We start from the raw sequence: 23686 nt of genomic DNA on the forward strand, positions 1-23686 counted from the left end.
AATAAATGCTAATTTTCAACAGCTTTCACAAACTCGAGTGAGCTCAGCTTGGCAGCGATGTAATTGATATGTGATAATTGTTTTGTTGATATAGGAATCTGAATATGCAGTGTTCTTGCCAGTCCATTTAAACGGGGCGCTGGCGCCCCGTTTAAATTTTAGCAGTGAAAATGCGCCCCGTCTAAAATTAGCCCGCCCTGTTAAATTTGCAGCCGCCCTCTTTAAATTCACCCCCGCCATGCTTAAATCCCAGCCAATAGTTACACAAACACAGCCGTAAATATCGCATATAACATTCCGCCGTCACTCAACGATCATTATTCCACCGCAACACAACAGCAGTAGGGCCTACTACCATTACTTTCCACGTGTTCCGGCAGACGACGGTCGGCCAATAACAATCACCCGTAGCCTTGGCAGCGAGGTCAAGCGCACCTGTACGATCGGCTAGCGGCAGAGCGGGGCGGTTGTTTTTAATTATGTGAAAAGAGTGCTTGCAGGTGTGCCGCAGGTGGATGATAATAGCTGTCGGCGTAAAATCAGCAGTCTCTTTCAATTGATATACAGGGTACAACGGGATCAAACGAGAAGAAGGCCTCTACAAATTTTCAACAAAGTAAACATTGTACATGTATAGAAGCGTCGATCATCATCATGTCATCATGAAGAAGCACAGGGCTTGCACAGTTGGTTACTGCGCATCCGCGGGCTGCGGGATGCGCAGTTGACGATGTCCTGTCCGGGGAGCAAGCGGGGAGGGCAAGGCCAAGGGGGATCAAAAACTTTTTTTGGAACCAGTGAATTTTTAATTCGTTCAACTTCACTTTTTTATCGTATAAACTGTCTTCAGGTGGTTATTTTATGTTGAGTGCCCGTTCAAACACAACTTTTTATCTCTCCGTATAATATAGTGTACCCGACCGTACAGCGGTGCACAAACATCGGAAAACGTACAAAATACGGTTGAAACGTACAAGTAAACAGCCCTGCGCATGTAACGGTTTGAATACTAGTATTTACGTGGATACCCCGCCTTGCGTCCCTCCCGCTGACCGACGTGACGCCGCAAATTACCGTGAAGCAAAATGTTTTGCCTACGATACTAACGCTGCAATGTCGTTTTATATCATCAGAATTAGGCCTGAAATTGCACCTCAGAGCATCTAGGTTTCAAAATTTTTCCGGGGGAGGGCCCCCGGACCCCCCCTCACCAAAAATGCACCTGCGGCGCATATAGGAGCTGGCCTCCGGCCAGCTGCGCCCCGTTTGATTGAAATCCTGGCGAGAACACTGATATGTGTAATAAATGCGTGTTCCTCTTTAATGGTCTCCGTGTTATATTATGTGCTACTTAAAATGATCCAATGAACTATCAAGTAAATGTTCTAAAGACAATCTCATCTCAATATTGGTATCAACCATGAGCTTATGGTGAGGAGCTTCGAATTTTCGTGAGCTGCTGGTGTTAGCAACATCAGAGCTAAGGTAGTTGTCTTTGGTATCAAACTTTAGATTATGGGGGTAAGTTTGAACTGACACACTTGCATGTCTCACTTACCTACTACAAGACAGCCAGGGCTTAGGTAGAGGTGTTTGTTAGCAAACGTTATGCCTAAAGACAGTTACACCTAAGGCAGTCGGTTTTTCGTTCAAAATTTTAACTCTATACACACCATAAGGTGTCAACCATGTTGACGATTGCCCCACTTGACTCTTCACCCTCCCGTCCACCTGCCTGCAGCAATTGACCCTCTGTCGCCTAAAGGCTTGTCTGGCTATTCTTATTTTTATTAGTCTATTAGCTGATTGGTCAATGATGTTTACTCTGGGATTCCGAACACATGATCTGTCCTGGTCTTTTTTCGGCCACAGGGGAATACCTTCATGAAATAACAATTCATAGACTTCAGATGAATCCAGAATTCAATGAGGTTCTTCCTTGGATCTTAATACAATCCTGAATATCTTGTTATACTCGGTGTATTTCTTGAATTATCTTGTTCGAATCCAAAGAGAGATCATCAGTAAAACCAATGAAGACTGCCCACTCAAAATTCACATTCATATTACTGAAGAAACATTAAGTTTTGAGAACAACCAACATGCTCTATCACCCACACAAGTGCAATTGAGGCGATTTTGTTGTCTGCACTAAATTTCTGACCACAGTATTCTGTGATATCATCAGATCTGTGTTAACAATTTTTTACTTTTATGTGCACTGATATTCACACAAAGTCACACAGGGACCATGTGCTCAATTTGGGTACTGTTAATGCTTGTCATTTGCAATATACAATGCACAACCAACAAATGAAAAATTTTAACAAGTAACAGCTGAATTTGCAGGTTAGTGCAATCTATAAAATGAACGAGCAGGGCTGAAACTTTGTTACCTAGGCCTATATTCTCGAATTTGACCTCGAGTGTGTTGTTGTTATGTCCACCTTCAAAAGATTGCCTAAACCTGCAGCTACAATGATGGCACAATTTTTTAAAACTTATCTGCACGGAAAGTGTTCTTTTCAGGGCTTTTGTAAAGGGTATTTTCGCATTGTCTAATGGGCATTTTCAAAGCAAAATGTCTGGGCCGCGTCTACACAATCTCTCCAAATCAAGGAGAGTGCTACTTCCTTCGCATCCTCCTTCATGATGTTCCTGGCCCTTGCAGTTTCAAGATCTGAAGAACGTCGACAACACATTTCGTGAAGCCTGCCTCCGGCGTGGCCTCATAGCTGATGACAACCACCTACACAGAGCATTGTCTGAGGCCAATGAATCAAACAGCCCTGCCCTACTCAGAAAACTCTTCCCTGGTATACTTACATCCTGCGAAACAGCAGACCCCTGCTTGTTTTGTGAACAACATCGCAGCAACCTAGCCGAAGACCTCTTCTCTCCACATAACATTGAACTCCTCCATGAAGACCAGTGCCAAGAAATCTACAACTCCTGCTTGCACTTGAAAGAACACCAAGTTCTACAGATGAGAGGACAGCATCTTGACAGCTATGGTTTAACGATCCACCGCGCAATTCCGACCACAATATGATAGAATATAATCGCTACACACAGTACTCTATTCCGCAACAGGAAGCCTTCATTGAAGAAAACAAACACAAGCTTACAACGGAACAACGACAAATATACAACCACTTCTGTTCCCAAGTTCAATCTTCTCAGCCAGGTATCATCTTCCTTGATGCACCAGGGGGCACTGGTAAAACATTTGTGCTCAACCTCATCCTACCAATGATACCATCCAAACAAGCCCTTGCTCTTGCTAAAGGGACGAACTCTACATGCCACTTTCAAGATACCCCTGGATATGCATATGAGAGACATGCCGACATGTGCAATAAAAAAGAATACCACCCTTGCTAAGGTCATCACTGACTGTTGCGCAATTGTCGTCGATGCAGCCCCCATGACCCACAAAGCAGCATATGAAGGCTTGTGGTATTCGACTCGATGACTCGACGACGCGATGACTCGATGACGCGATCAAGTTGGAATCTTTTTAAAGAATATCACTGCTTGGACTGTAATTTATACATAGAATCATAAGTGGAGGAAAATAAAAAAGAACCGATCATTACCAACCCCTTTCCAGCTGTTTTCACCGTATCTGATCCGACCATTTTTCGTTTCCTACAAGTTCGCATTTTTGATAAAACCATCACCATGTTGCTATGCAAACCACTGGTATCTTTACCGTCAATACAGCTAAATACACCTAAATATATATACATGTAGTTCAGATCAACCTCCTACCCAGGTTATTTACGAGCAGAAATTCCAATGTTAAAATGACACGCGAGTTCCCGGAGACAAGGTTGGCTCTGGATATCCGTTCAGCACGGCAATATTAAATGTCCTGTACACCTTTCCAGAAATGGGGCGCTGAGTGTCCGAAATAGTGATGTCATAAGGGGAAACTAGGCCTATGGTGGAGGGACTAAGGAGATAGTTATGGTTGACCAACACACTTGAATGCCTTTAATGACGGACAAGGGGGAAAAAGTTAGTTCCAATGCAAGCCACCAATTTCGGAAAGCATGTATAGGGGCTGATGTATTGGGGGGGGGGGGGGGGCAGATGTCAAGGGACGGAAGAGGGACTGAGTGACTGAGTCTAAAAAACTGCACATATGCGAAATTCCGATTGTTGACAGACTACCACTTGACATCTGACATTGGCCACTAGAAACTTGCTTGTCAATTAAATCTCCGGTCATTTTGCATGCTATGAAACTTCCGCGAGTCCTTTAAATATCAAAATCAATCGCGGGGACCAATCTTCAGTGGCCATGGCTGGGGGGGGGGGGCACATCCTTCCACATACCGTAGCTGGGTATGGGAAGGCCGAGCTAAAACCTCTGCTGTTGCAGCGGTAGCCCGGAGACCAGGATCATGGGATTCCGTATTTTAGCAAAATCCATAGCAACGATCGCGTCATCGAGCCATCGCGTCGTCGAGTCATCGAGTCGAATACCACAAGCCGCATATGAAGCCGTAGACTGCAGCTTGCAAGACATCAGAGGCAATACAGCACCATTTGGCAGAATTCCAACATTGCTGTGCGGAGACTTCGGCCAAATATTACCAGTTCTTAAAAAATGGTACACAAGCAAACATCATCTATGCATCCCTAAAGAAACTAATACCTCTGGAAAGGCGTCCAAGTTGTTCACCTACAAACAAACCTACGTGCTCACCTCACTGGAAATGTTCATGCTGCAAGTTATTCACAGCTCCTCATGTCCATTTGCAATGGAACTTATCCCATTGCTGAACCACCAAACACCATTGCAATCCCTCCATGTCTACCAAAAACAGACACATTAGCACAATTGATTCACGCTATCTTTGCCGAGTAACCCACACAAAGAAAGAATGATCAATGGATACTCGAACGTGCCATTCTTACTCCTCTGAATGAAACAGTCGACAACCTCAACCATACCATTCTTGCCACTTTGGAGAGTTCACAAATTACCTACAAATCATTCAACACAACACTGACGACAGCAGTAGCTACTCATTTCCCAGCAGAATTCTTGAACTCACTCACAATTGCTGGCCAACCGCCCCACAGACTGTTGCTTAAAATTGACTGCCCTATCATTGTGCTTTGATCCTTGGACCCACCAAACATCACAAATGGAACTCAGTGTCGCGTTGTTGCTTGCCACACCAATGTCATTGAAGTCATCATTCTACATGGCCCTGGTGCTGGCAACCATGCCTTCATTCCACGTATTCCACGTATTCCATTGGTACCATCAACATCGGACCTGCCATTCCAGTTCAAGAGGTTGCAGTTCCTGATTCGCCTATGTTATGCAATGACAATAAACAGAGCACAAGGCCAGACATTTCAAACCATAGGTCCCGATCTCACCACGCCAGTTCTCACACGGCATGTTCTATGTCGCCCTGTCCTGCGTTGGAACAGCAGAACGGATACATATCATCGCACCGGAAAACAAATCCAAAAATGTGGTGTACCAGGAAGTCTCTAATCCCTAACGCATACCGGTATGTCAATTAGGACACATTCATTTCCAGAGCCACTAGGACACTTTCCCCACATCGCCTTCACTTCGACTTAAGGACAAATCCACAAGACCCCTGACTATGTTCACAACATTCGTCCGAAGGACGGGTACTTTTCTAGTGTTTAAATATAACAGCAGCAGAATAAAAGCTGGAAGAAATCATGCAGGGCACACCTATCAAAGAAACAAACATGCGATTCCATGCAATGAAATGGTCCAGGGACCATGTGCTCACCTCGGGTGATGTCAATGCATGTCATTTGCAGTGGATATGGGGAGAAGAGTTTTGGTCATCGATGTCAATTTTGCGATCGTAGAGGAAGTGGTGTGGTCGTTCAGCTTTTATGGAGAATTCATATTGGTTGAGGGCGATGTATGGAAGGAGATAGTCGTTATGCTGCATAAATCAACTTATGATCAGACCAGTAGTTGTCGATTGCATCAACAGTATCCAAGGTTCTGTTTATGAAAACAAGATCAAGTTTTGAGTGATAGTCTGTAGTTTCTTCAGTTAGAAGTTGGTTGAAATTGTACTCAGAAAGGATGATGCAGAGCATGAGTCGCTAGCTTGTGGTTTATGGGCCCGCCAACATTGGAAAATGCCAAACCGAAATGAAAAACATCAGGAAAAACATTTTTTTATTTGTACTGAAAACCTCCAACCTTAAAGGGTAACTCGCGTCAAATTTCACCATATAATGTTTTAGCTGTTTTTGACAAATGACTACGTCCCTTTCTCATAAATCGGTAAGGTTTTCGAATCGAAATGCACATTTTCTAGAAATTGATGGTTTTAATCCCGCCCGGACGGCTCGCTTCGATGCCGTTGAAATCGCGCTACGCCGACGACGTTTTCGTTGATGACGTCAGAACATGAACATTTTCGCGGTCGCGGTGGTTTACATTCCCGCGAAAAAAAAAATCTCATTCGTTTATTTACAACTGCCATTGACCATTGACATTCCATCCTGTCCTTACACAATATATACACGATAACAACTGAAGATTATGGAGAAAAAGAAGAAAAGGGTTGTCGGGTGGCATTGTGCTGCGATGTTTTGCGGCAACACCAGCAAAACCTAATGTGTTGGGATTTTCTGCTGGCCTGGCCCTATCAAAGATCCGGGCCGTCACCATGAAGTTCGAGTCGAGAGGTCACCAGCCGGTGGTTCATCTTCTCCTCCTGATGCTCCGCCGGAACACAACTTCGAGAACCAACTCCAAATTTGTATGCCGTCGGGGACGTCCAGCACATTTGGAAAAAATCTCGAAGTAGAAGTAAGGGAAGGGACAGCCCCTCCCCCCAAAGTCCACAGTTCAAGTCATTTCATCATAAATTTCCTGTCCAACCAGGAAATTCCATCGCTGACGTCATAACAAGAGGCCCAAGGGCCTGGCGCTCAGCTGAGTAAGCAGATACAATTCATAGTTTAGCAGTTTTACTGATACTTTTAGATAGATTTGGCAAGGACTATATATAGTTACAATAACCATGGATGCTTCAATTTGTCAACTGTGAAAGATGTAAGTGACATCACATGAAGTAATGCAGTGCGAGTGCGACATTTCCAATAGAGCCAGGATCTATGTCACAGTGACACACAGACAGGATTGGTTTTCCTTCTGGTATCAAAATTGATGTCCTCATACTAGTATGTCCTGAAAAGGTATTTGGACACTTACATGATCATTGTACCGTTGAGCTTGGGTCTGGTGCAATACCAACTTGAAATGGGGGGGTTAGTGGATTTAGCAAAGTGTTTGGGATGCCCTGTATGTGAAGAAGTAAGATAAAGAGGTGCTTAAGAAAATTAACTTTATTGTTAAAAGATTGACCCGACCTGCAGGTGATTGGAATTTAACAAAGGCTGATTGCAATCATGGAGTAAATTATATAAGAATCACTGATTTGGCAAAGATTATTACATTTACAAGACGTCAAGATGGAAAGTGATTGTACAGTGTTTGCCAAATCCGGACCTACTTTCCGTCAATGCTGAATACGTCGATGAGAGCTCTCGAACTATCATTCCATGCAAAAAATGGCAATGACAACACCACTAATAACTTCAAATTATTTTCCGGTTATGATAACACAACACGCATCTTCATGATCATGATCTTTCTCAAACTAACTGAATGACCTAATCGCCTTGGACGCACAACCACATATCAATCCGCCCCGACGATCGACACATTCATTCGATTCGATAACACTCGATACAGTTTGATAAATAAACAAAGTTTTCGTGCTTTTAGCTGTCAACATCAATGGCTATAATATACTCCTGCAGAATAGTAGAACTAATAGAACTAATTTCCGAAGTTTCCAATAGTTTGAACACAACTCAGAACATCACCCATCAGCCAAGGAGGATACCGCGGTGACGTCACATCACGTGATCACGACCCATATTACTGATCGCTATGGCCAATCAGATTCAGTCTACTGACAGCACCAGCACTAAACACATCTACACGTTTCACTGTCTGGTGCGCTCCTGTACACAAATACACCAATAGACATGAAATATTGCAATACCTTGTATGGATTCTTCCTGTGTAAAATAAAATTTACAGAGCAGATTAACTTCCACGAATAAAAAAGACGTTTGGCGTGGCCAAAGTGTGGAAATAATGTCTCCCCTAAAATACACTACGAAATACACTAGGCAATGCACTAAGCGATACACGGTAGAGATGCAGTTGAGTTTGTTATTGTTTTGACTTAGAAGCCCGCCCATATCATAATATATTCATGTATTCATGAAGTATGAACTCATTTCTGTCCCATACAACTCTAAGAACAGTCAATTTCTCCTTAAATCATCACCGAAACCGCGATATCCGCAGGAAGATTTGTCGTTCTAGTGTCCGAAAATGCATGATTTTACAGGGGCGCTAACTCGACAAATAGAGGGGATCTATGGGGATCTATGCGAGTTTTAGGTCCTACAGGTCTCGAACTTGTAAAATCTGTAAACATGCCTCCAAATCCCATTATGATAATGAAGAGATTGCCCCATGTCTGGGAGACTGTTTTGAAACCATCGCTAATTTTGCCCATCAGCTGGACTCAGATCTGCATAAATTACGATAAATAATGAGGTCGTCGCTTCAATTTCGCAAAGGAAGTTGACTCCATTCGAAGGTTGTTTTGACCAAATTCCGTTGAACTCATCGTTATGAGGGCATTTGAACACATTCTCGTTGATCTTTTCTATAAACGTGTGAAGATTCGTACCAAAATACATTTCCGAAAAGGCTTAAATAAGAAAATTTGTCACTTACAAAATCATCGCTCCGGTAGAAATAAAAAGGTCACCGCCATTTTCTTGATGATGGTACTCCAGGTAACCTCGACCGCGCAGTGGAGGGTCGAGCCGCCTCGTCAATTTACCCCAGACGAGCCGTTCATACAGTGAATGCACTGGCAATACCAGCAGTCCGGTATTCCCTGGTTCGAGGTTTTCATGTCAGTTCGCGGCGGGAAATTTAAAGCGGGGTCATCTGGGGTCAAACAACAGTTTTGCTCACTACCGCCAACTGGTGATATAAATCCACTCTAATCTATTTTATATCAAAACTTCTGTATCATGAAGACCTTTTCAACTTTATTTCAAGCTTTTATCTGCTCGAATAGAGCGTCAAAAAATTGTTTTTTCATTTACACCTTTTGCCCCCTGGGGAGCTGAATTTGAGTCGAATCGCCCAAATTTTTTTCTGTAAGCAACATTTTCTGCGGTGTTTATATACAAAACCATATTTGAAGTGCCTCAGCTGTACGGTTACAAAATGCCCAACATGGCTAGATGGATGGCAGGATGGAAGGACAAACACCAATCAATTAGCTATTTGACAAGCTCCGCTGACTTTGTCAGCTGAGCTAATAATGGTATTCCTAAAACTATTTTTAGACCTCATTTAATATTCATTAGATTTTCCTGAGCGTACGCGAACTACTGCGGATATAGCTTCTTGCTAGAGCGAATAGGAAAATATTCGACGGTCTGACTTGTTCATTTTGTGATGTCATTAGGTCACGTGACTTAGTGCGGGTTTTTCAAAACGTCTTCGGCAGTTGGCCAGTCTGACGCAATTAAAACAGCGATTTTATAATAAATCTAATCAAAAATGGAAAATTTGAGCTTTACATTTGTGATCAACAATTAAAAACGGACGTATTTCCGCAAAGTTGTAAATCACATCATAGTATCACTTTAAGGCCATTCAGAACACAAAAAGAGCGAAGTACAGTTGTTTTTTGCCCAGAAACATACTTTTTCCAGCACTAAACAACAATTTAATGATCTGATAGATGTAAAATATGACAGTAAATTCAATTTTTCTGTCTGACGGGTTGCCCTAAAAGGTCCAAAATTTGAAAAAAAGGTAGGGGAGGAATTTTTTGAAATTTTTTATTTCACCCTTCATACCTCGGGTCACTTTCAGGGTGCCTGTAAACCAAGAATACACATACTTTTTCCAGCACTAAACAACAATTTAATGATCTGATAGATGTAAAATATGACAGTAAATTCAATTTTTCTGTCTGACGGGTTGCCCTAAAAGGTCCAAAATTTGAAAAAAAGGTAGGGGAGGAATTTTTGCAATTTTTTATTTCACCCTTCATACCTCGGGTCACTTTCAGGGTGCCTGTAAACCAAGAATACACTCATCAAAGAAAGTTAAGGACCACTTTTTATTTTTAACATATTTTTTTTACAGCACATATTAAGGACTAGAAAATGCCTAAATATGAATGTCCTGTATGACCTCCAAGACACAGTCATCAATTTCACATGCTGTTTGTTCCAGTTGTTGCATAACTTCTTTCTAAACTTGTTACAACCTGAAAATGGGTGTTTTGGTGTGTCAACTTTTTCACAATTTTAGCCTAAATGTCTTGTCATCAATGTCAGCATGGTCAGTAGTGAGTATGGTCTCCCCCTGCTGCAATAACAGCCTGACACCGCTGTCTCATTGAGTTTATCAGACGATTAACATCCCTGACATCAATTGCATCCCAGGCAGCCTCCAAGGCCACACCAAGCTACTGCAACCCATTTGGCTGCACCTCAAGCGCTCCAATACTCCTTCCCATCATGTCCCAGACATGTTCTATCGGATTCAAGTCCGGGGATTTCGCTGGCCAGTCCATACGCTCAATTCCATGATCCGCCAGGTACTGTGTCACCACCTTCGCTGTGAGGGGACGGGCGTTGTCGTCCATGAAAATGAAATTTTCCCCAGCGTTTTCTGCAAACGGAACCACAAAAGGTTCAACGATTTCATCTCTGTACCTCACACCTGTAATTGCTCCCCCTGGGACCACATAGAGGCGAGTGCGTTGACTGTAGCTGATTCCGCCCCACACCATGATGCTGCCTTCACCATAGCGGTCATGTTCAGCGATGCAGGCATCTGCAAATCTCTCTCCCTGTTGTCTCCAGACTCTAACACGTCCATCATTGTGGTCCAGGCTGAATCTGCTCTCATCTGAGAACAGAACACGGCTCCATTGCTGGTGGGTCCATCCCACATGACCACGAGCCCAATTGAGATGGATTCTTCTGTGAGCAGGGGTTAATGGGATGCATTGCAGTGGCCTCCTGGCATGGATGTTAGCTCACCTCTGCTAAGAGGTGAGCTAAAAAGTGGTCCTTAACTTTCTTTGATGAGTATATAATAACCGAGGCCTAAATGTAAGCTTCAACACTTTGGCTAGTTTCACCAGTTTTGATTCCATTGAATGACATTATTCTTCTCAGCTCAATGGCACAATAAAATTTACTGGTACCATCTACATGTAAGTTTATAGCATTTTGTTTAATTTTCAAGATGGCCCCCTGGCGGCCATATTGGTTATCGGATTTGACTGAAAATCCGGGATGTTGTAGGGAGTACTGGCGGCCATATTTGATGTCTGAGCCGACCAAATTTTTGGGGTAGAATAGAGGGTCCCTAGATACTTGTCCACACAAGTTTAGAACCTTCTAGCTCAAATACAAACGAAACGTGCCACCTATCGGTGATTTAAAGAACTTTGACCTCTGTGACCTTGAAAAGTAGGTCAAGTCACAAACCCGTATGATATTGGATGTATCCTTGCTAGGAGTACCTAACAAAAAAATTTCATGAAAATCCGACCAAAGTTACGCGATGATGGTCCTATTGCATGTTTTACGTTTTTGCATTACGCCCCCTGGTGGCCAAACCAAGAATAATTTTGGAATGAAATTTGGTGTGAATTGCCCCAGGGCCCAAAGGGACATGTGTACCAAGTTTTAAGTCTAGACCTCAAGCGGTTACGAAACTTGCCGCACTAACATACGCGATGATGGACGACGACGAAGCACGCCAGGTCATCGCGTAGGCTCACGAGATGAGCCAAAAATGGGCAGAGGTTCTGGGATCAATGATGCAGAGGTACAGGGTTTACATTGACTGCTGCATAATGTGCTGTACTAGTATTGGTTTGATATTGCTGTTATTCAGATTTTAAGATATTTTGTATGTGACACTCACCTAATGTTATCAAACTGTTGATTCGATAAACTGTGCCACTTCTTGGAACAGCAAGGATGTGCATGATCTGCCGGATGTGTAGAAAAATACTGTTCCACTCCACAGTTAAAGCTACTACTGCATACCCAACATATTTTTGAAAGACTATAGCAACGCCAAAGCATATACAAACCTGAAATAAAAGAAGAAAAGTCAAAGCATCAGGTAACAAACATGGTTTCTGCCAGTTGGGGTTTCTGCTACTATCAGCATGGTTCACCTGCCAAGCAAGCCCGCAACATGGTGCTTGGATTGGAACAGCCATACTTTTTTTCTCAAATAGATATTAGCTTTAGACAAACAACGTTTTTTGAAAGCTAGACTTTCAGCAAGATTATAAATTATACTTACTTGATTTACTTATTTTGTCTTGCTGATCAGCTAGACGATTATTGAGGGTTTTATTTTGTGAGGATGCTTAGATAAATGCCAGCTTACAAGTCTGATAGAACTGTTTGATTTAAATGAAGTGTCCTAAGGATATTGTTCTTACACAGGTCAACAAAGGATAAATAAATGGTCCTCATTAACTGTCAGTATTTCTAATATACTGATTTCAGGTAAAGATGGAGGACTGTCATTACAAATTTTGACTAAATTCTCCATGGAAAGTTGGTCAAGTTCAATGTTCTTACAATACAGGGCTAATCCTGCTCCACTTAACAACCAATAATGACAAAACGTTACATTATCAGGGAAATTTCAAAGTTTCACCTCCCCAACCTTGGAAAGTAGGTCATATTGAACTTAGTCAACGTTTTAAGATGCCAACAAGTGAACCGCAAAGCGCTCCGCACTCCAAAACTAGTGTGGAGATTCGGACAGTGTTAGCAAGACACTGTCAACTATGATTACCGTAGCGCTAGCTAACGACAGCAAAGAAAATTAAAGCACAGGCAGATTCAACTGCAAATATTTCCTGCTCTGTGGCACTTGACGTGGATTTGCAGGTTGGTATTTCCAGATGATAGCTTAAGCACATAGGTTTATACCAGCTGCGCGTACACCACGAAATATTGGTGGAACAATTGCACGTACACCACCACATTGCCGCGACAAATTGGTTCGGCAATCCATTGCCGATACAAATTGCCGGGCGAATTTGTCCCAACAAGCTTGATTGGGCGAATTTGTCCCATCAAGCTTGATGGTCCAAATTCGCCCGGCTTGTTAAAAGCTCGGCTTTGTCGTGGTGTACGCGCAAATGGATCAGCAAATAGCTAGTTAGATGGTTCGGCTCCAGGTGGCACTTTCGAAATGGCGCTTTCTGCTTATTGTTTGCGCGCCATCTGTTGCCGGATTTTATAACTAGCTGCAGTGCTGGTGTACGCACTTGGTGGATTTTCAATGGGGTGGCATTGGTTCGCGAACCAAGATTGGTGGTCCATTTTCAGGTGGTGTACGTGCGGCTACTGATGTAGCCCTCCTGAATAAGTAGTGAAATCAGTGTTTAAGAAGTCCTATAACTAATTAAGGGCACACTTTGCCCTTATTTCTACCATATCTGCCTTACCATACCCATCTGCCCAACCATAACCATAACCATAGCGGACAGTCAACACAGTGTCCACATGTAACCATAGCAGACTGTCTGCCTCCTATTATTGCATTTTAAGTCACATGTTACACTTTAAGCCAAGTGCTTGTTATCACATCTTCATATTTTGGTGAACACACTACACAACACAGCACGTGCAGTAATCATCACAATTCAGGCAGATATGGTAGATATAAGCGCAATTTGTACCCTTACTTAGGGGTAGGGACACAAAAATACTGGTTTCACTACTTATTCAGGACAGTTTCATCAATATAAACCTATTTACAGATGTGCTTGAGCTATCATCTTGAAATACCAACCAGCAAATCCATGTCGAGTGCCACTGAACAGGAAATACTTGCGGTCAAATCTGCCTGGACTTTCAAATTTTTTGCTGTTGTCTGCTAGCATTTTGGTAACCATAGTGTGTCTTGCTGACGCTGTCCGAATCCTCACACTGGAAACTAACCAAAGTAATGGCAAATCGACAGGTAATTTGCTGTTGTCTGCTAGCATTTTGGTAACCATAGTGTGTCTTGCTGACGCTGTCCGAATCCTCACACTGGAAACTAACCAAAGTAATGGCAAATCGACAGGTAATTTATGATTGCATGGTGTAGTTATACAGAATTTATATCACTTGAGAATGTGGCTTGTACTTTATACATTATGCTGCTGCATTGGATTTGATATGACTTGGAAGTATATTTCTATAATAGAATGGAAGACCACAACAGGGTCAGCTAGGTGGCCATCTAGGATTTCAGATCAGACCCCAAATTACTAAGGTACCTCACCCACCCCACCAAATCATGCCACAGAGAATTGAAAGCCATCGGTTGTCTGATTCAGCAGTTACAGTCCGTAATGTTTGAGCCAGGATGGCCACCTGGAATCCATATTAGATATCGGTTCGGACCCAAAAGCGATCAGGCACCTCGCCAAGCCTTGCCCATCAATCATCATGCTACAGAAAATTTCAAGCCCATAAGGTAACTGTGAAATCCAAGATGGCTGCCTGGCAGCCATATTTTATATTGGCTACACACCACTAATAGATTTTAAGCCATTTTCCTTCATACATAAACTGCCATAACTTTTTCCCAATATCTCACTCGAACCTAATATTTGCAGGGCCAGGGCATAAATGCATAGAATTTTTGACAGGTCATGACCATGATAATTTCAGGGTTGGGGGGGGGGTCTGAAGTTTTTGGGGTCATTTTTGTCTTAATTTCACATGTCCACCACGTTTCACGGCTCGGCGGGTTAATTGGATCCCCAAATCCACGCTGGTGAACATATGAGGCTCAAATTTCATCAGAATGTTTGCCAGAAACAACCTTAATTCATGATATCAGAGAAACTACATTCTGATTACACAGATAGCACCCCTACTGGACAGTGAGACCATGCAATGATTTCTTAAAGTACTACTTTCCTACGCGATCTAAGCTGATTGGTCAATTAGTGATGCATAGCCTACTGGATCGGGCCCAAAATCAATAGGTCACCTCTCCCATCCCACCCCATCATGTCACTGAAAATTCAAGCCAATGGGGCAACTTGTTCTGCGGTTATAGTCGAGGATGTGAAATCCTAGATGGCTGCGTGGCAGCCATCTATGACATTGGATTGGGCTCAAAATCAATAGGTCACCTCTCCCATCCCACCCCATCATGTCACAGAAAATTCCAGCCAATGGGGCAACTCGTTCTGCAGTTATAGTCGAGGATGTGAAATCCAAGATGGCCACGTGGCAGCCATCTATGACATTGGATTGGGCTCAAAATCAATAGGTCACCTCTCCCATCCCACCCCATCATGTCACAGAAAATTCCAGCCAATGGGGCAACTCGTTCTGCAGTTATAGTCGAGGATGTGAAATCCAAGATAGCCGCGTGGCAGCCATCTATGACATTGGATTGGGCCCAAAATCAATAAGTGACCTCCCCCACCAAACCCCACCCCTCATCAGAAGTACCTGCCATAAGCATTTCAGCAAGCTGCGACCAATATTAAGCGAGGTATCATACTTTTTGTGTTTTTGCATAGCGCCCCAAGGTGGCCAAACCAGGAATGATATAAGGACGAAAGTTGGTCTATGAGTTACTGTCACCTACATATGTACAGAGATTGGGATCATTAGCTTCAGTGGATATGAAATGTGAACATTTCGTAATTTTAACTCTGTGAACTTGAAAATTAGGTCAAGGTCAAAACCCATATCATATATTATGTCCCCTCACAAGAGTCATCACCCATAAAAATTTCAGCAAGCTGCAACCAACATTAGCAGAGTTATTGCATTTTTTGTGTTTTCGCATAACCCTAGTGGCCAAAGCCCAAGTCAGAACATGCTGGATATCAAACTCAACAGTCCCCTGTTCTTTCTACCAAATGAAAAGGCCAGGGGCCAATGTGCTCACCGTATAGATATTCGGTGGTTAGGAATTCATGCTGTTTTAGAAACATGCTACAGGTATAGTATATAGTATATAGTATATAGGTCAAATCAAAATCAGTACGACATGTGATGTATCCTTGCTTGGAGTACCTACCATAAAAACATTATCGAAAACAAGTCACTAATAGGCAAGATATAGCACTTTTTATCTTTTCAGTTTTGGCCCCATGGTGGCCAAGTCGAGAATCAGATCAAACCGAATTTTGGCGTCAAGAGATTATCTGACATAGGGGAGCCTGTGCACTAAATTTCAAGTTCCTAGCTCAGGTGGTAAAGAAACGTGCTATAGTTACACTCAAATGTCCAATTTATGCCAATTCACCTCTGTGACCTTGAAAAGTCAAATAAAAAAAACCATATGATGATGTGATGTATCCTTGCTCAGAGTATCTACCATAAAAATATCTTCGTAAACAAGTCACTTCTAATAAGCGAGATATTGAACTTTTTATCTTTATCAGTTTTGGCCCCCTAATGGCCAAGTCGAGATCAGATCGACCAAAATTCAGTGCCGAGGTTATATGATGTAGGAATTCATGTGCATCAAATTTCAAGTTTGTAGCTTTAGCGGTTAAGAAACGTGCCATAGTTACACTCAAACAGACAATTTATGCCATTTGACCTCTGCGACCTTGAAAATCAGGTCAAATGAAAAAACTCATGATAATGTGATGCATCCTTCCGACGAGAACCAACCATAAAAATGTTATCGAAAATGAGACACTTATAAGAGAGATATCACACTTTCTACGTTTCTACTTTTGGCCCCTTGGTGGCGAAATCAAGAATCAGATTGGACCGAAATTCAGTGTCAGAGGTCACATCACTTGGGGAGGGTCCTGTCAAGTTCATAGTTCTATCGGTTTAGAAACGTGCCACTGTTTTTGAAACGAGATACGGATATTAGGACTGACACTGCAGCATTGTATAGACTCCGCTACGGCGAGCCAAAAATGAAATGGTCCAGGGACCATGTGCTCACCTCGCGTAATGTTAATGCATGTCATTTGCACTAGATATGGGGAGAACAGTTTTTGTCATTGGTGTCAATTTTGCGATCTTAGAGGAAGTGGTGTGGTAGTGCAGCTTTTATGGAGAATTTATATCAGCCTTGGCAAGGGAAGACAATGCACAACCAACAAAAGAACAAATTTAACAAGTAACAGCACAATTTGCAGGTTAGTGGAATGGTTAAATATAACAGCAGCAGAACAGAACAAAAGCTTGAAGCAGCAAAACAAGCAGGGGCTCGCCTTTCAAAGGAACAATGATGCGATTCAATGCAAAAAAGTACACTCAGCATTAATGCCACTTTTTTTTTCTTTTGTTAACGGGCCCGCCGACATTGGAAAATGCCAAACCGAAAAAAGTAGTATTGGGAAAAAACATTTTTTCATTTGTACTGAAGCCTCGGATGTGCCATTTAGGCCATTCAGAAGAAAAAAAGAGCGAAGTACAGTCGTTTATACCCAGAATCATACTTTTTCCAGCACTAAGGCGAGTTTTTTAATACCTTGTTAAGAGAACCTTTTATTCCTAAATTTTTGAGCGGCTGTCAGAAAAAAAATTCTGAGAAGGGGCAATGAAAATAAATTAAAAATTTCACAATATATCCCCCCCAATTTTTGAATAAAGAAATCAATAAACGTTTGATAATGTGTTCCTCTTTTATTCACCCTGGAACTACGCACCAAATATTGGAATACCGAAAGCCACGCCGCCATTATTCCTAGCCCATTATATAGCCTCGCTCTGCTATGTTCTGGTCTCACAAGCCAGTGGTGATCAAGTCCAGATTGTACCCCCCAAAAAATTAGTTCTTCAATCTCAGGTGCATGGATACAGATGGGCCTACTCTATCCCTATTGCTACTTGTTCAAATGTAAATGTCCAAGGTGTTTTGTGAAGGGGTAACTCTGACGATTATTTGAGGAAAATACCAGTTTGTTCTGTGCACTTTCGCGGTGAGCAGGCCCTGCATGCTATTTATAGCTCAACAGGAAGTAGACATCGACTGGTTCCTGTGAGATTATACATGGGGTGCACATGTTCTCAAGGTAAAATTTCGTGGGCAAAAACTCAAAACAAAAGCTGCAACGACACCCTATTTTTATATAAAAGATTGAAAAAGTTGTCATTTAGCTTTCTTGCGGTGATGAGTAGATGTGTATGAAAATTTTTTTTCATCATCCTTGTTAATCTTGAAGTGATAAGGCAGAAAGGTGACATTTTTTTAATTTGCGTTGACATACAGGGTGTCTCATGCATTGTGCTGCATCAGTCTATACATGACTGTATGTCGAGACGATATTGAAACTTGACCAGATGTATTCTACAAGTGACAAGATATTCAGAAATGTATAGGTTTGTGTGAGAGTGAGATACTGTCAGGTGTACAGCCACTACAACAGGGGTATGCACGAAATGATGTTTTTTGGAGGTAGGTAGGCCTAGCCTAGCTCGGTAGTGGCTAGTGAGACCTGTACATCGACGAAGTATTGGTTGCTACCATATTCCTGACAGATGGCGTGGTACAACCTAGTTTCCAGAACCCTTATAACATACGGTGGTTCTGCAGGACGGCATGCATTGCAGATCTCTAGGAACGAGTGTGAATGCTAATATATTGTAAGCGGCGGTCGGAAAAACCCAAAAAATTAAAAACTGATCAGTTTTCATTTTCAGGCGGTGGGTGGGAAAGAAATAAAGAACAAAATTATTTTTTTTACATTTTCACGCATTTCTACGGCGGCGCGTTTGCTAAGATGCCAAAAAAAAATCAGGATGTCTCATGGGGTGCACATGTTCTCAAGGTAAAATTTCAAGGGCAAAAACCTCATACAAAAGCTGTAACGACACCCTTTATTTATATAAAAGATTGAAAAAGTTGTCAACTGGCTTTCTTAAGGCGATGAGTAGGGTCAATGATTTTTGGGTCATTTTCGTAAGCAGCAGGTTCGCGAAACAAGGCATAGAAACACTCTCGCCTAATGGGTGCAACAAAATAGTAAAATGTTTGAGTTTGACCTCAGTCCCCATGAAAAGTACACCAAGGTCAAAATGTTATGAATATGATGTTCAGCTCGTTCAGATCAATCAACAACATATATTTGAAGCTTACACAATGAAGGATTTCTTGAAACATTGGTAAAACTTTAGGGTTGAACTTCCGTGAGCTTGAAGAACAAGTCAAATCAAAAAAAACTATTTTATGTCTCGTAGCCTTATCAGAAGTATCCTTATAAAAAATTTCATGATTCTGGCGATCATCGTTCATGGCCACCAAGAGCCCAAAGAGTGCAAGTCAAATTGTGACGACCTTTCGTACATCAAGTCTTGTCATAAGACATCGATCACGAAGTTAAAAATTTATAGACTCAATAGTGAGCAAACATGCCACCATTGTTGACAGACGACTACAACGCAAAGCTGAATACGAATAATATGTGAAGGATGACATTAGTTCACCCATGGGCACTAAAAAAGCACGGTCGGAAAATAGGACAATGCATGACCAAGAACAAGTAATTTAAAGGAAAAATTGTCGAACTCTCTCAGTTATTTTTTAGGTTTGATTCCGCATGGGCTATCGGCCAACACGCGCATACTTTAAAGGGTAGAACCAAGAGAGAAGGTGAATACTCACGACTATGTGATGGCCGATGAGTTCAAAGGATTGCCTTGACTTATTGTTTGAAAGCATGTGCACAACGTCATGGATGAAATAACCTGAAATTGGGAAAGCATCATTTAGGGAATTATCACAGCACTGGTAGGTCTCTTCATTTAAATGGAGACTGCTAAAACAGAGGCTCAAAAGTGAGGTATATTGCAGTCAAGGCAATAGTCACTTAGGTCAGGTAAAATATCTTGTTGTAAACTGATGTGTTATAATCCAAACTCTATTGACTATTCTACAATTCTATTCTACGGACTTTGTGTTACGTGAACTTTAATTTGTGTTACGTGTCGGGTAATACATACAGCGCGCAGGGAGCATAGGGGCAGACTGATAAATAACACGGAGAAGGCCGCACGAGACTTTGGAAAGTAGGCAGAATGAAGGCGGAGTCCTGAAGTCCGAATGTTGAGTCCGAGCAAGCTGAAGGCAGGGGTGACGCGACGTGAGAAAGCCGAACAAAAGCTCCATGAGGAGGCCGAACGGAAGCTGTGCTAACAGGGACGAAGCGCTGGGTCACAAGACGAGCACGAAGAGAAACGAACGTAAGATACAACTTGTATGAATGATTCGAGGAATCACGAGGCGTCAAGTCTGTGTGTGTGCTGAGGTAATGTAATTCGAACTTAGTGAAACAATTGAAACCGTAAAGTCTGCTCCCATCGCGAGAACTTATGTCGACACGCGCCGCTACTCAGTTAAAGTCATTTACAATACCCGTATATATGTTATTTTGTGAATTAAACTTGTATATATTATATTTCCTTTTAAAACCTCGTTCAATTCCTTTATACACTGCATCGATCTAGTGCACAACGCGACAACCCACGGAACTCGCCTTAGAGTTCGTAACATTATGTAAGGCTCAGAACATTTCTCTCAACCTTTGTTAGGTTGTTGTAGCCTGTTACTTTACTTCTTGTGTCACTGACACACTGTAACTCATGAGAAATCATCACTTTATTGGCTAATAAGAAGCCCTAGGGCCTGGCACTCAGCTGAAATAAATGTGTCAATGGACACAACATAGAAAGTACCTAGTAGGTCACTATCTACCTTGAGTTTGTTACATATGTAACCAGCTGAATGTTGCAACAGTAATTACATCTGACACTATTCATCACAATGATTTTTTGGACCGAGACAACCCAATTGATGCATGATCACAACCCAGTTGACAACCAATAACTGCAGTTTAGACCTTAAATACCGTAATCTGTCAGGTTGAGGCGAATCAGTCCAGTAGATGCATGGTCACAACCCTAGGGACAACCAGTAAATGTGGTCAATTTCCTTTGAAGTGTAGGTTGTGACAAACCAGTCGGTTGATGCATGGTCACACACAGCCTGGGGGCAACGAGTATACAGTCGTTTGTCACAAACCTGCCCAGTAGATGCATGCTTACAAGCTAGGGGCGACCAGTAACTGCAGTTTTGATGTTTACATCAATTCCTCTGATATGCTGTGACAAAGCATTCCACATGGTCACAACATACAGCATAGGGACAACAAGTATACAATGGGTGATATGAATAAAGGCTAGCAAATGCTTTTACTTCAATTTTGTACAGAAAGGCCTAGTGTAAATGTACATGGAGTTTTAGATAAAAGCATTTACTACTCTTTATTCATATCACCCAATGTCAGGACTTAGTCCAAGGGGTATGATTGGTATTCAGCACCGATAGAGTAAAAACTTTACAGATCCAATGATATTTTTTCAATTCAATTTGCAACATGCTGTTTTCTTAATTCACTCTATTTTGTGGTTAGTACTACAAATGTACTAATACTTAACACTGGATGGAATCGTCCCGCTATTCCGATCCGTACTCAAGACAATGGGCCCTGCCCCCGCTGGTGGTACCTGCTATCAAATCCTCCGTGATTCTGGCTGTCACTAAACTGGTTCTGAAGTTATGGGGTGGAGAAGAAAGATGGCAGCCTGGCAGCCAAACTGAATTTCTTGTCGGGTCATAAATCGACAAGGAAGCTCCAATTTACACCATTTGACCTCTGTGCCCTTGAAAAGTAGATAAAATCAAAGCCCATGTGATATGTGATGTATCCTTGCTAGGAGAACCTACCGTAAGTTCTTTTATCGAAAAAGAATTATTTATAAGCGACTTTGTTTGTTTTCACATATCGCTGGTGGCAAGAGACAGAGTCGGATCAAAATTTCAAGGGTGTTGTAGAGTACCAAACATGAACCAAAGTTTCCAGTTGGTACATTGAACTGTCTAGGAGGAGATATATCACTTTCGGACAGACTGACATAAGGACTGACGGCGAACAGTAATACAATATCTGCCCACTATTTTGGAAAATTGATGAGGGTGGTTGTCAAACTTAGTAGGTTTGTGTGTTTTGAAAAGGGTTTGTTAAAGGTGGACTATAGGCAGGAACTGAGGGGGAAAATTTGTGGTCTTATCTCTTTCAGCCCGCAAGCCGTACATACACGGTCCGCCATGTTTGATTTGACAGCCGCAAACCGTATACTCACGGTTTTTCAAATTCAAATTTCCTCCACTGTCACATGATGCCTTTACCTTAAATACACTTGTGGTGACTCAAGCAACATATGACAATGTGTTGAAGATCTTTTCAATTGAATGTATTTTGATTGGCAGTTAGCAGATGGCAGTGCAATCTGTGCGATCGTCTGCTGATTTTGAAAGTCGGATTTCCTGAAATTCGCCTCAGTTTTCAAATCAAACCGTACGAAACGAGTTACAGGCTGAAAGAGGCAATGTGACTGATATGTACAGTCCTTCCAGAAAGTAAATGTCCGCCGTATCAGTTGTATTTGGATGCACCTAATTCCATCCCTTCATTATGTAACAAACATTTCAAAAAAGGTCCAAAAATCGCTGTTTTTATTTCACGTGCCTTTTCAAAAATTCAAATGAGTCCATGAACTGTGCTTTATGACCATCATTTTTTGGCACTTGCAATTCCATAGAGTGTGTTCGATAGTCATGACAAATGCACATTTTTGCACAGGATTTTTATGTTGTTTTTTTGTTAACTCTCCCATAACCTTTGATAAAGACCCCCAATCCTTGATGTATAAGCTGAGTAGGCCATAAAGACCCTGACTGACTGCATTGCTGACTATGAGGGGTTTTCTCAAAGGTCACCAGCTGTCTGAAAAAAAAATCACCTGTAGCGAGCTTAAACTAATCTTCAAATGAAAGAATTTAGCAGGAATTTTCTAGTAATGAAAGCCAAAAAACCTTTGTTGCATCATAGTTCACCCATACATTGTGAATGAAATGGCCAGGGCCATTGTGCTCACCTCATGTGGAGGAAAGATGGATAAAGAGCATGGTATTGTGTCATGTAGTGTTAGGTTTGATGTAGGTCCAAGCAATTACAATTTCCCCAAAATGGCCAATTTACAGTACATTCGACCTCTGTGACCTTGAAAAGTAGGTCAAATCAAAGAAGACCTGGGTGACACATTGAATGGTTGTTAGAATTAGATGTACCTATGATATAAAATTGGTGCCAATCGGGCAAGTCATTACTAGGAATAATGGCATTTTGAAGAATTTAGGATTTGGCCCCCTCCCTGGAGGCCAAACGGCACATCAGATCGCACCAAACTTCGGTACCTGAGATCACCTGACCAAGGGGTACATGTGTACTTAATTTGTGATCAATAGTCATTGCAGTTAAGAAACGTGCCATAGTTACAGCCTGACAGCGAATTTATGCCCTTTGACCTCTGTGACCTTGACAAGAAGGTCAAATTAAAAACCTGTGTGACATATACTGTATGGTGGTTAGATGTACCCATGATATCAAATTGGTGGCAATCGGGCAAGAAGTTAAGGAATAATCACATTTTTAAGGTTTTTGGATTTTGC

At 42.0% G+C, this 23686-nt stretch overlaps 1 protein-coding gene across 1 annotated transcript in view; it reads right to left on the bottom strand.

Moving 5' to 3' along the window:
- LOC135482646 (TLC domain-containing protein 2-like) overlaps nt 1–23686 on the bottom strand; it is a 93707-nt gene that overhangs the window by 43136 nt on the left and 26885 nt on the right. The window contains exons 3-4 of the mRNA XM_064762890.1: nt 19781–19863; nt 12089–12260 (exon numbers count right to left, since the gene is read on the bottom strand). Coding sequence (XP_064618960.1) covers nt 12089–12260; nt 19781–19863 — 255 coding nt within the window. The remainder of the gene's footprint in view (nt 1–12088; nt 12261–19780; nt 19864–23686) is intronic.

The sequence above is a fragment of the Lineus longissimus genome, chromosome 2 (assembly GCF_910592395.1).
Source record: "Lineus longissimus chromosome 2, tnLinLong1.2, whole genome shotgun sequence".
Classification (NCBI taxonomy): Eukaryota; Metazoa; Nemertea; class Pilidiophora; order Heteronemertea; family Lineidae; genus Lineus; species Lineus longissimus.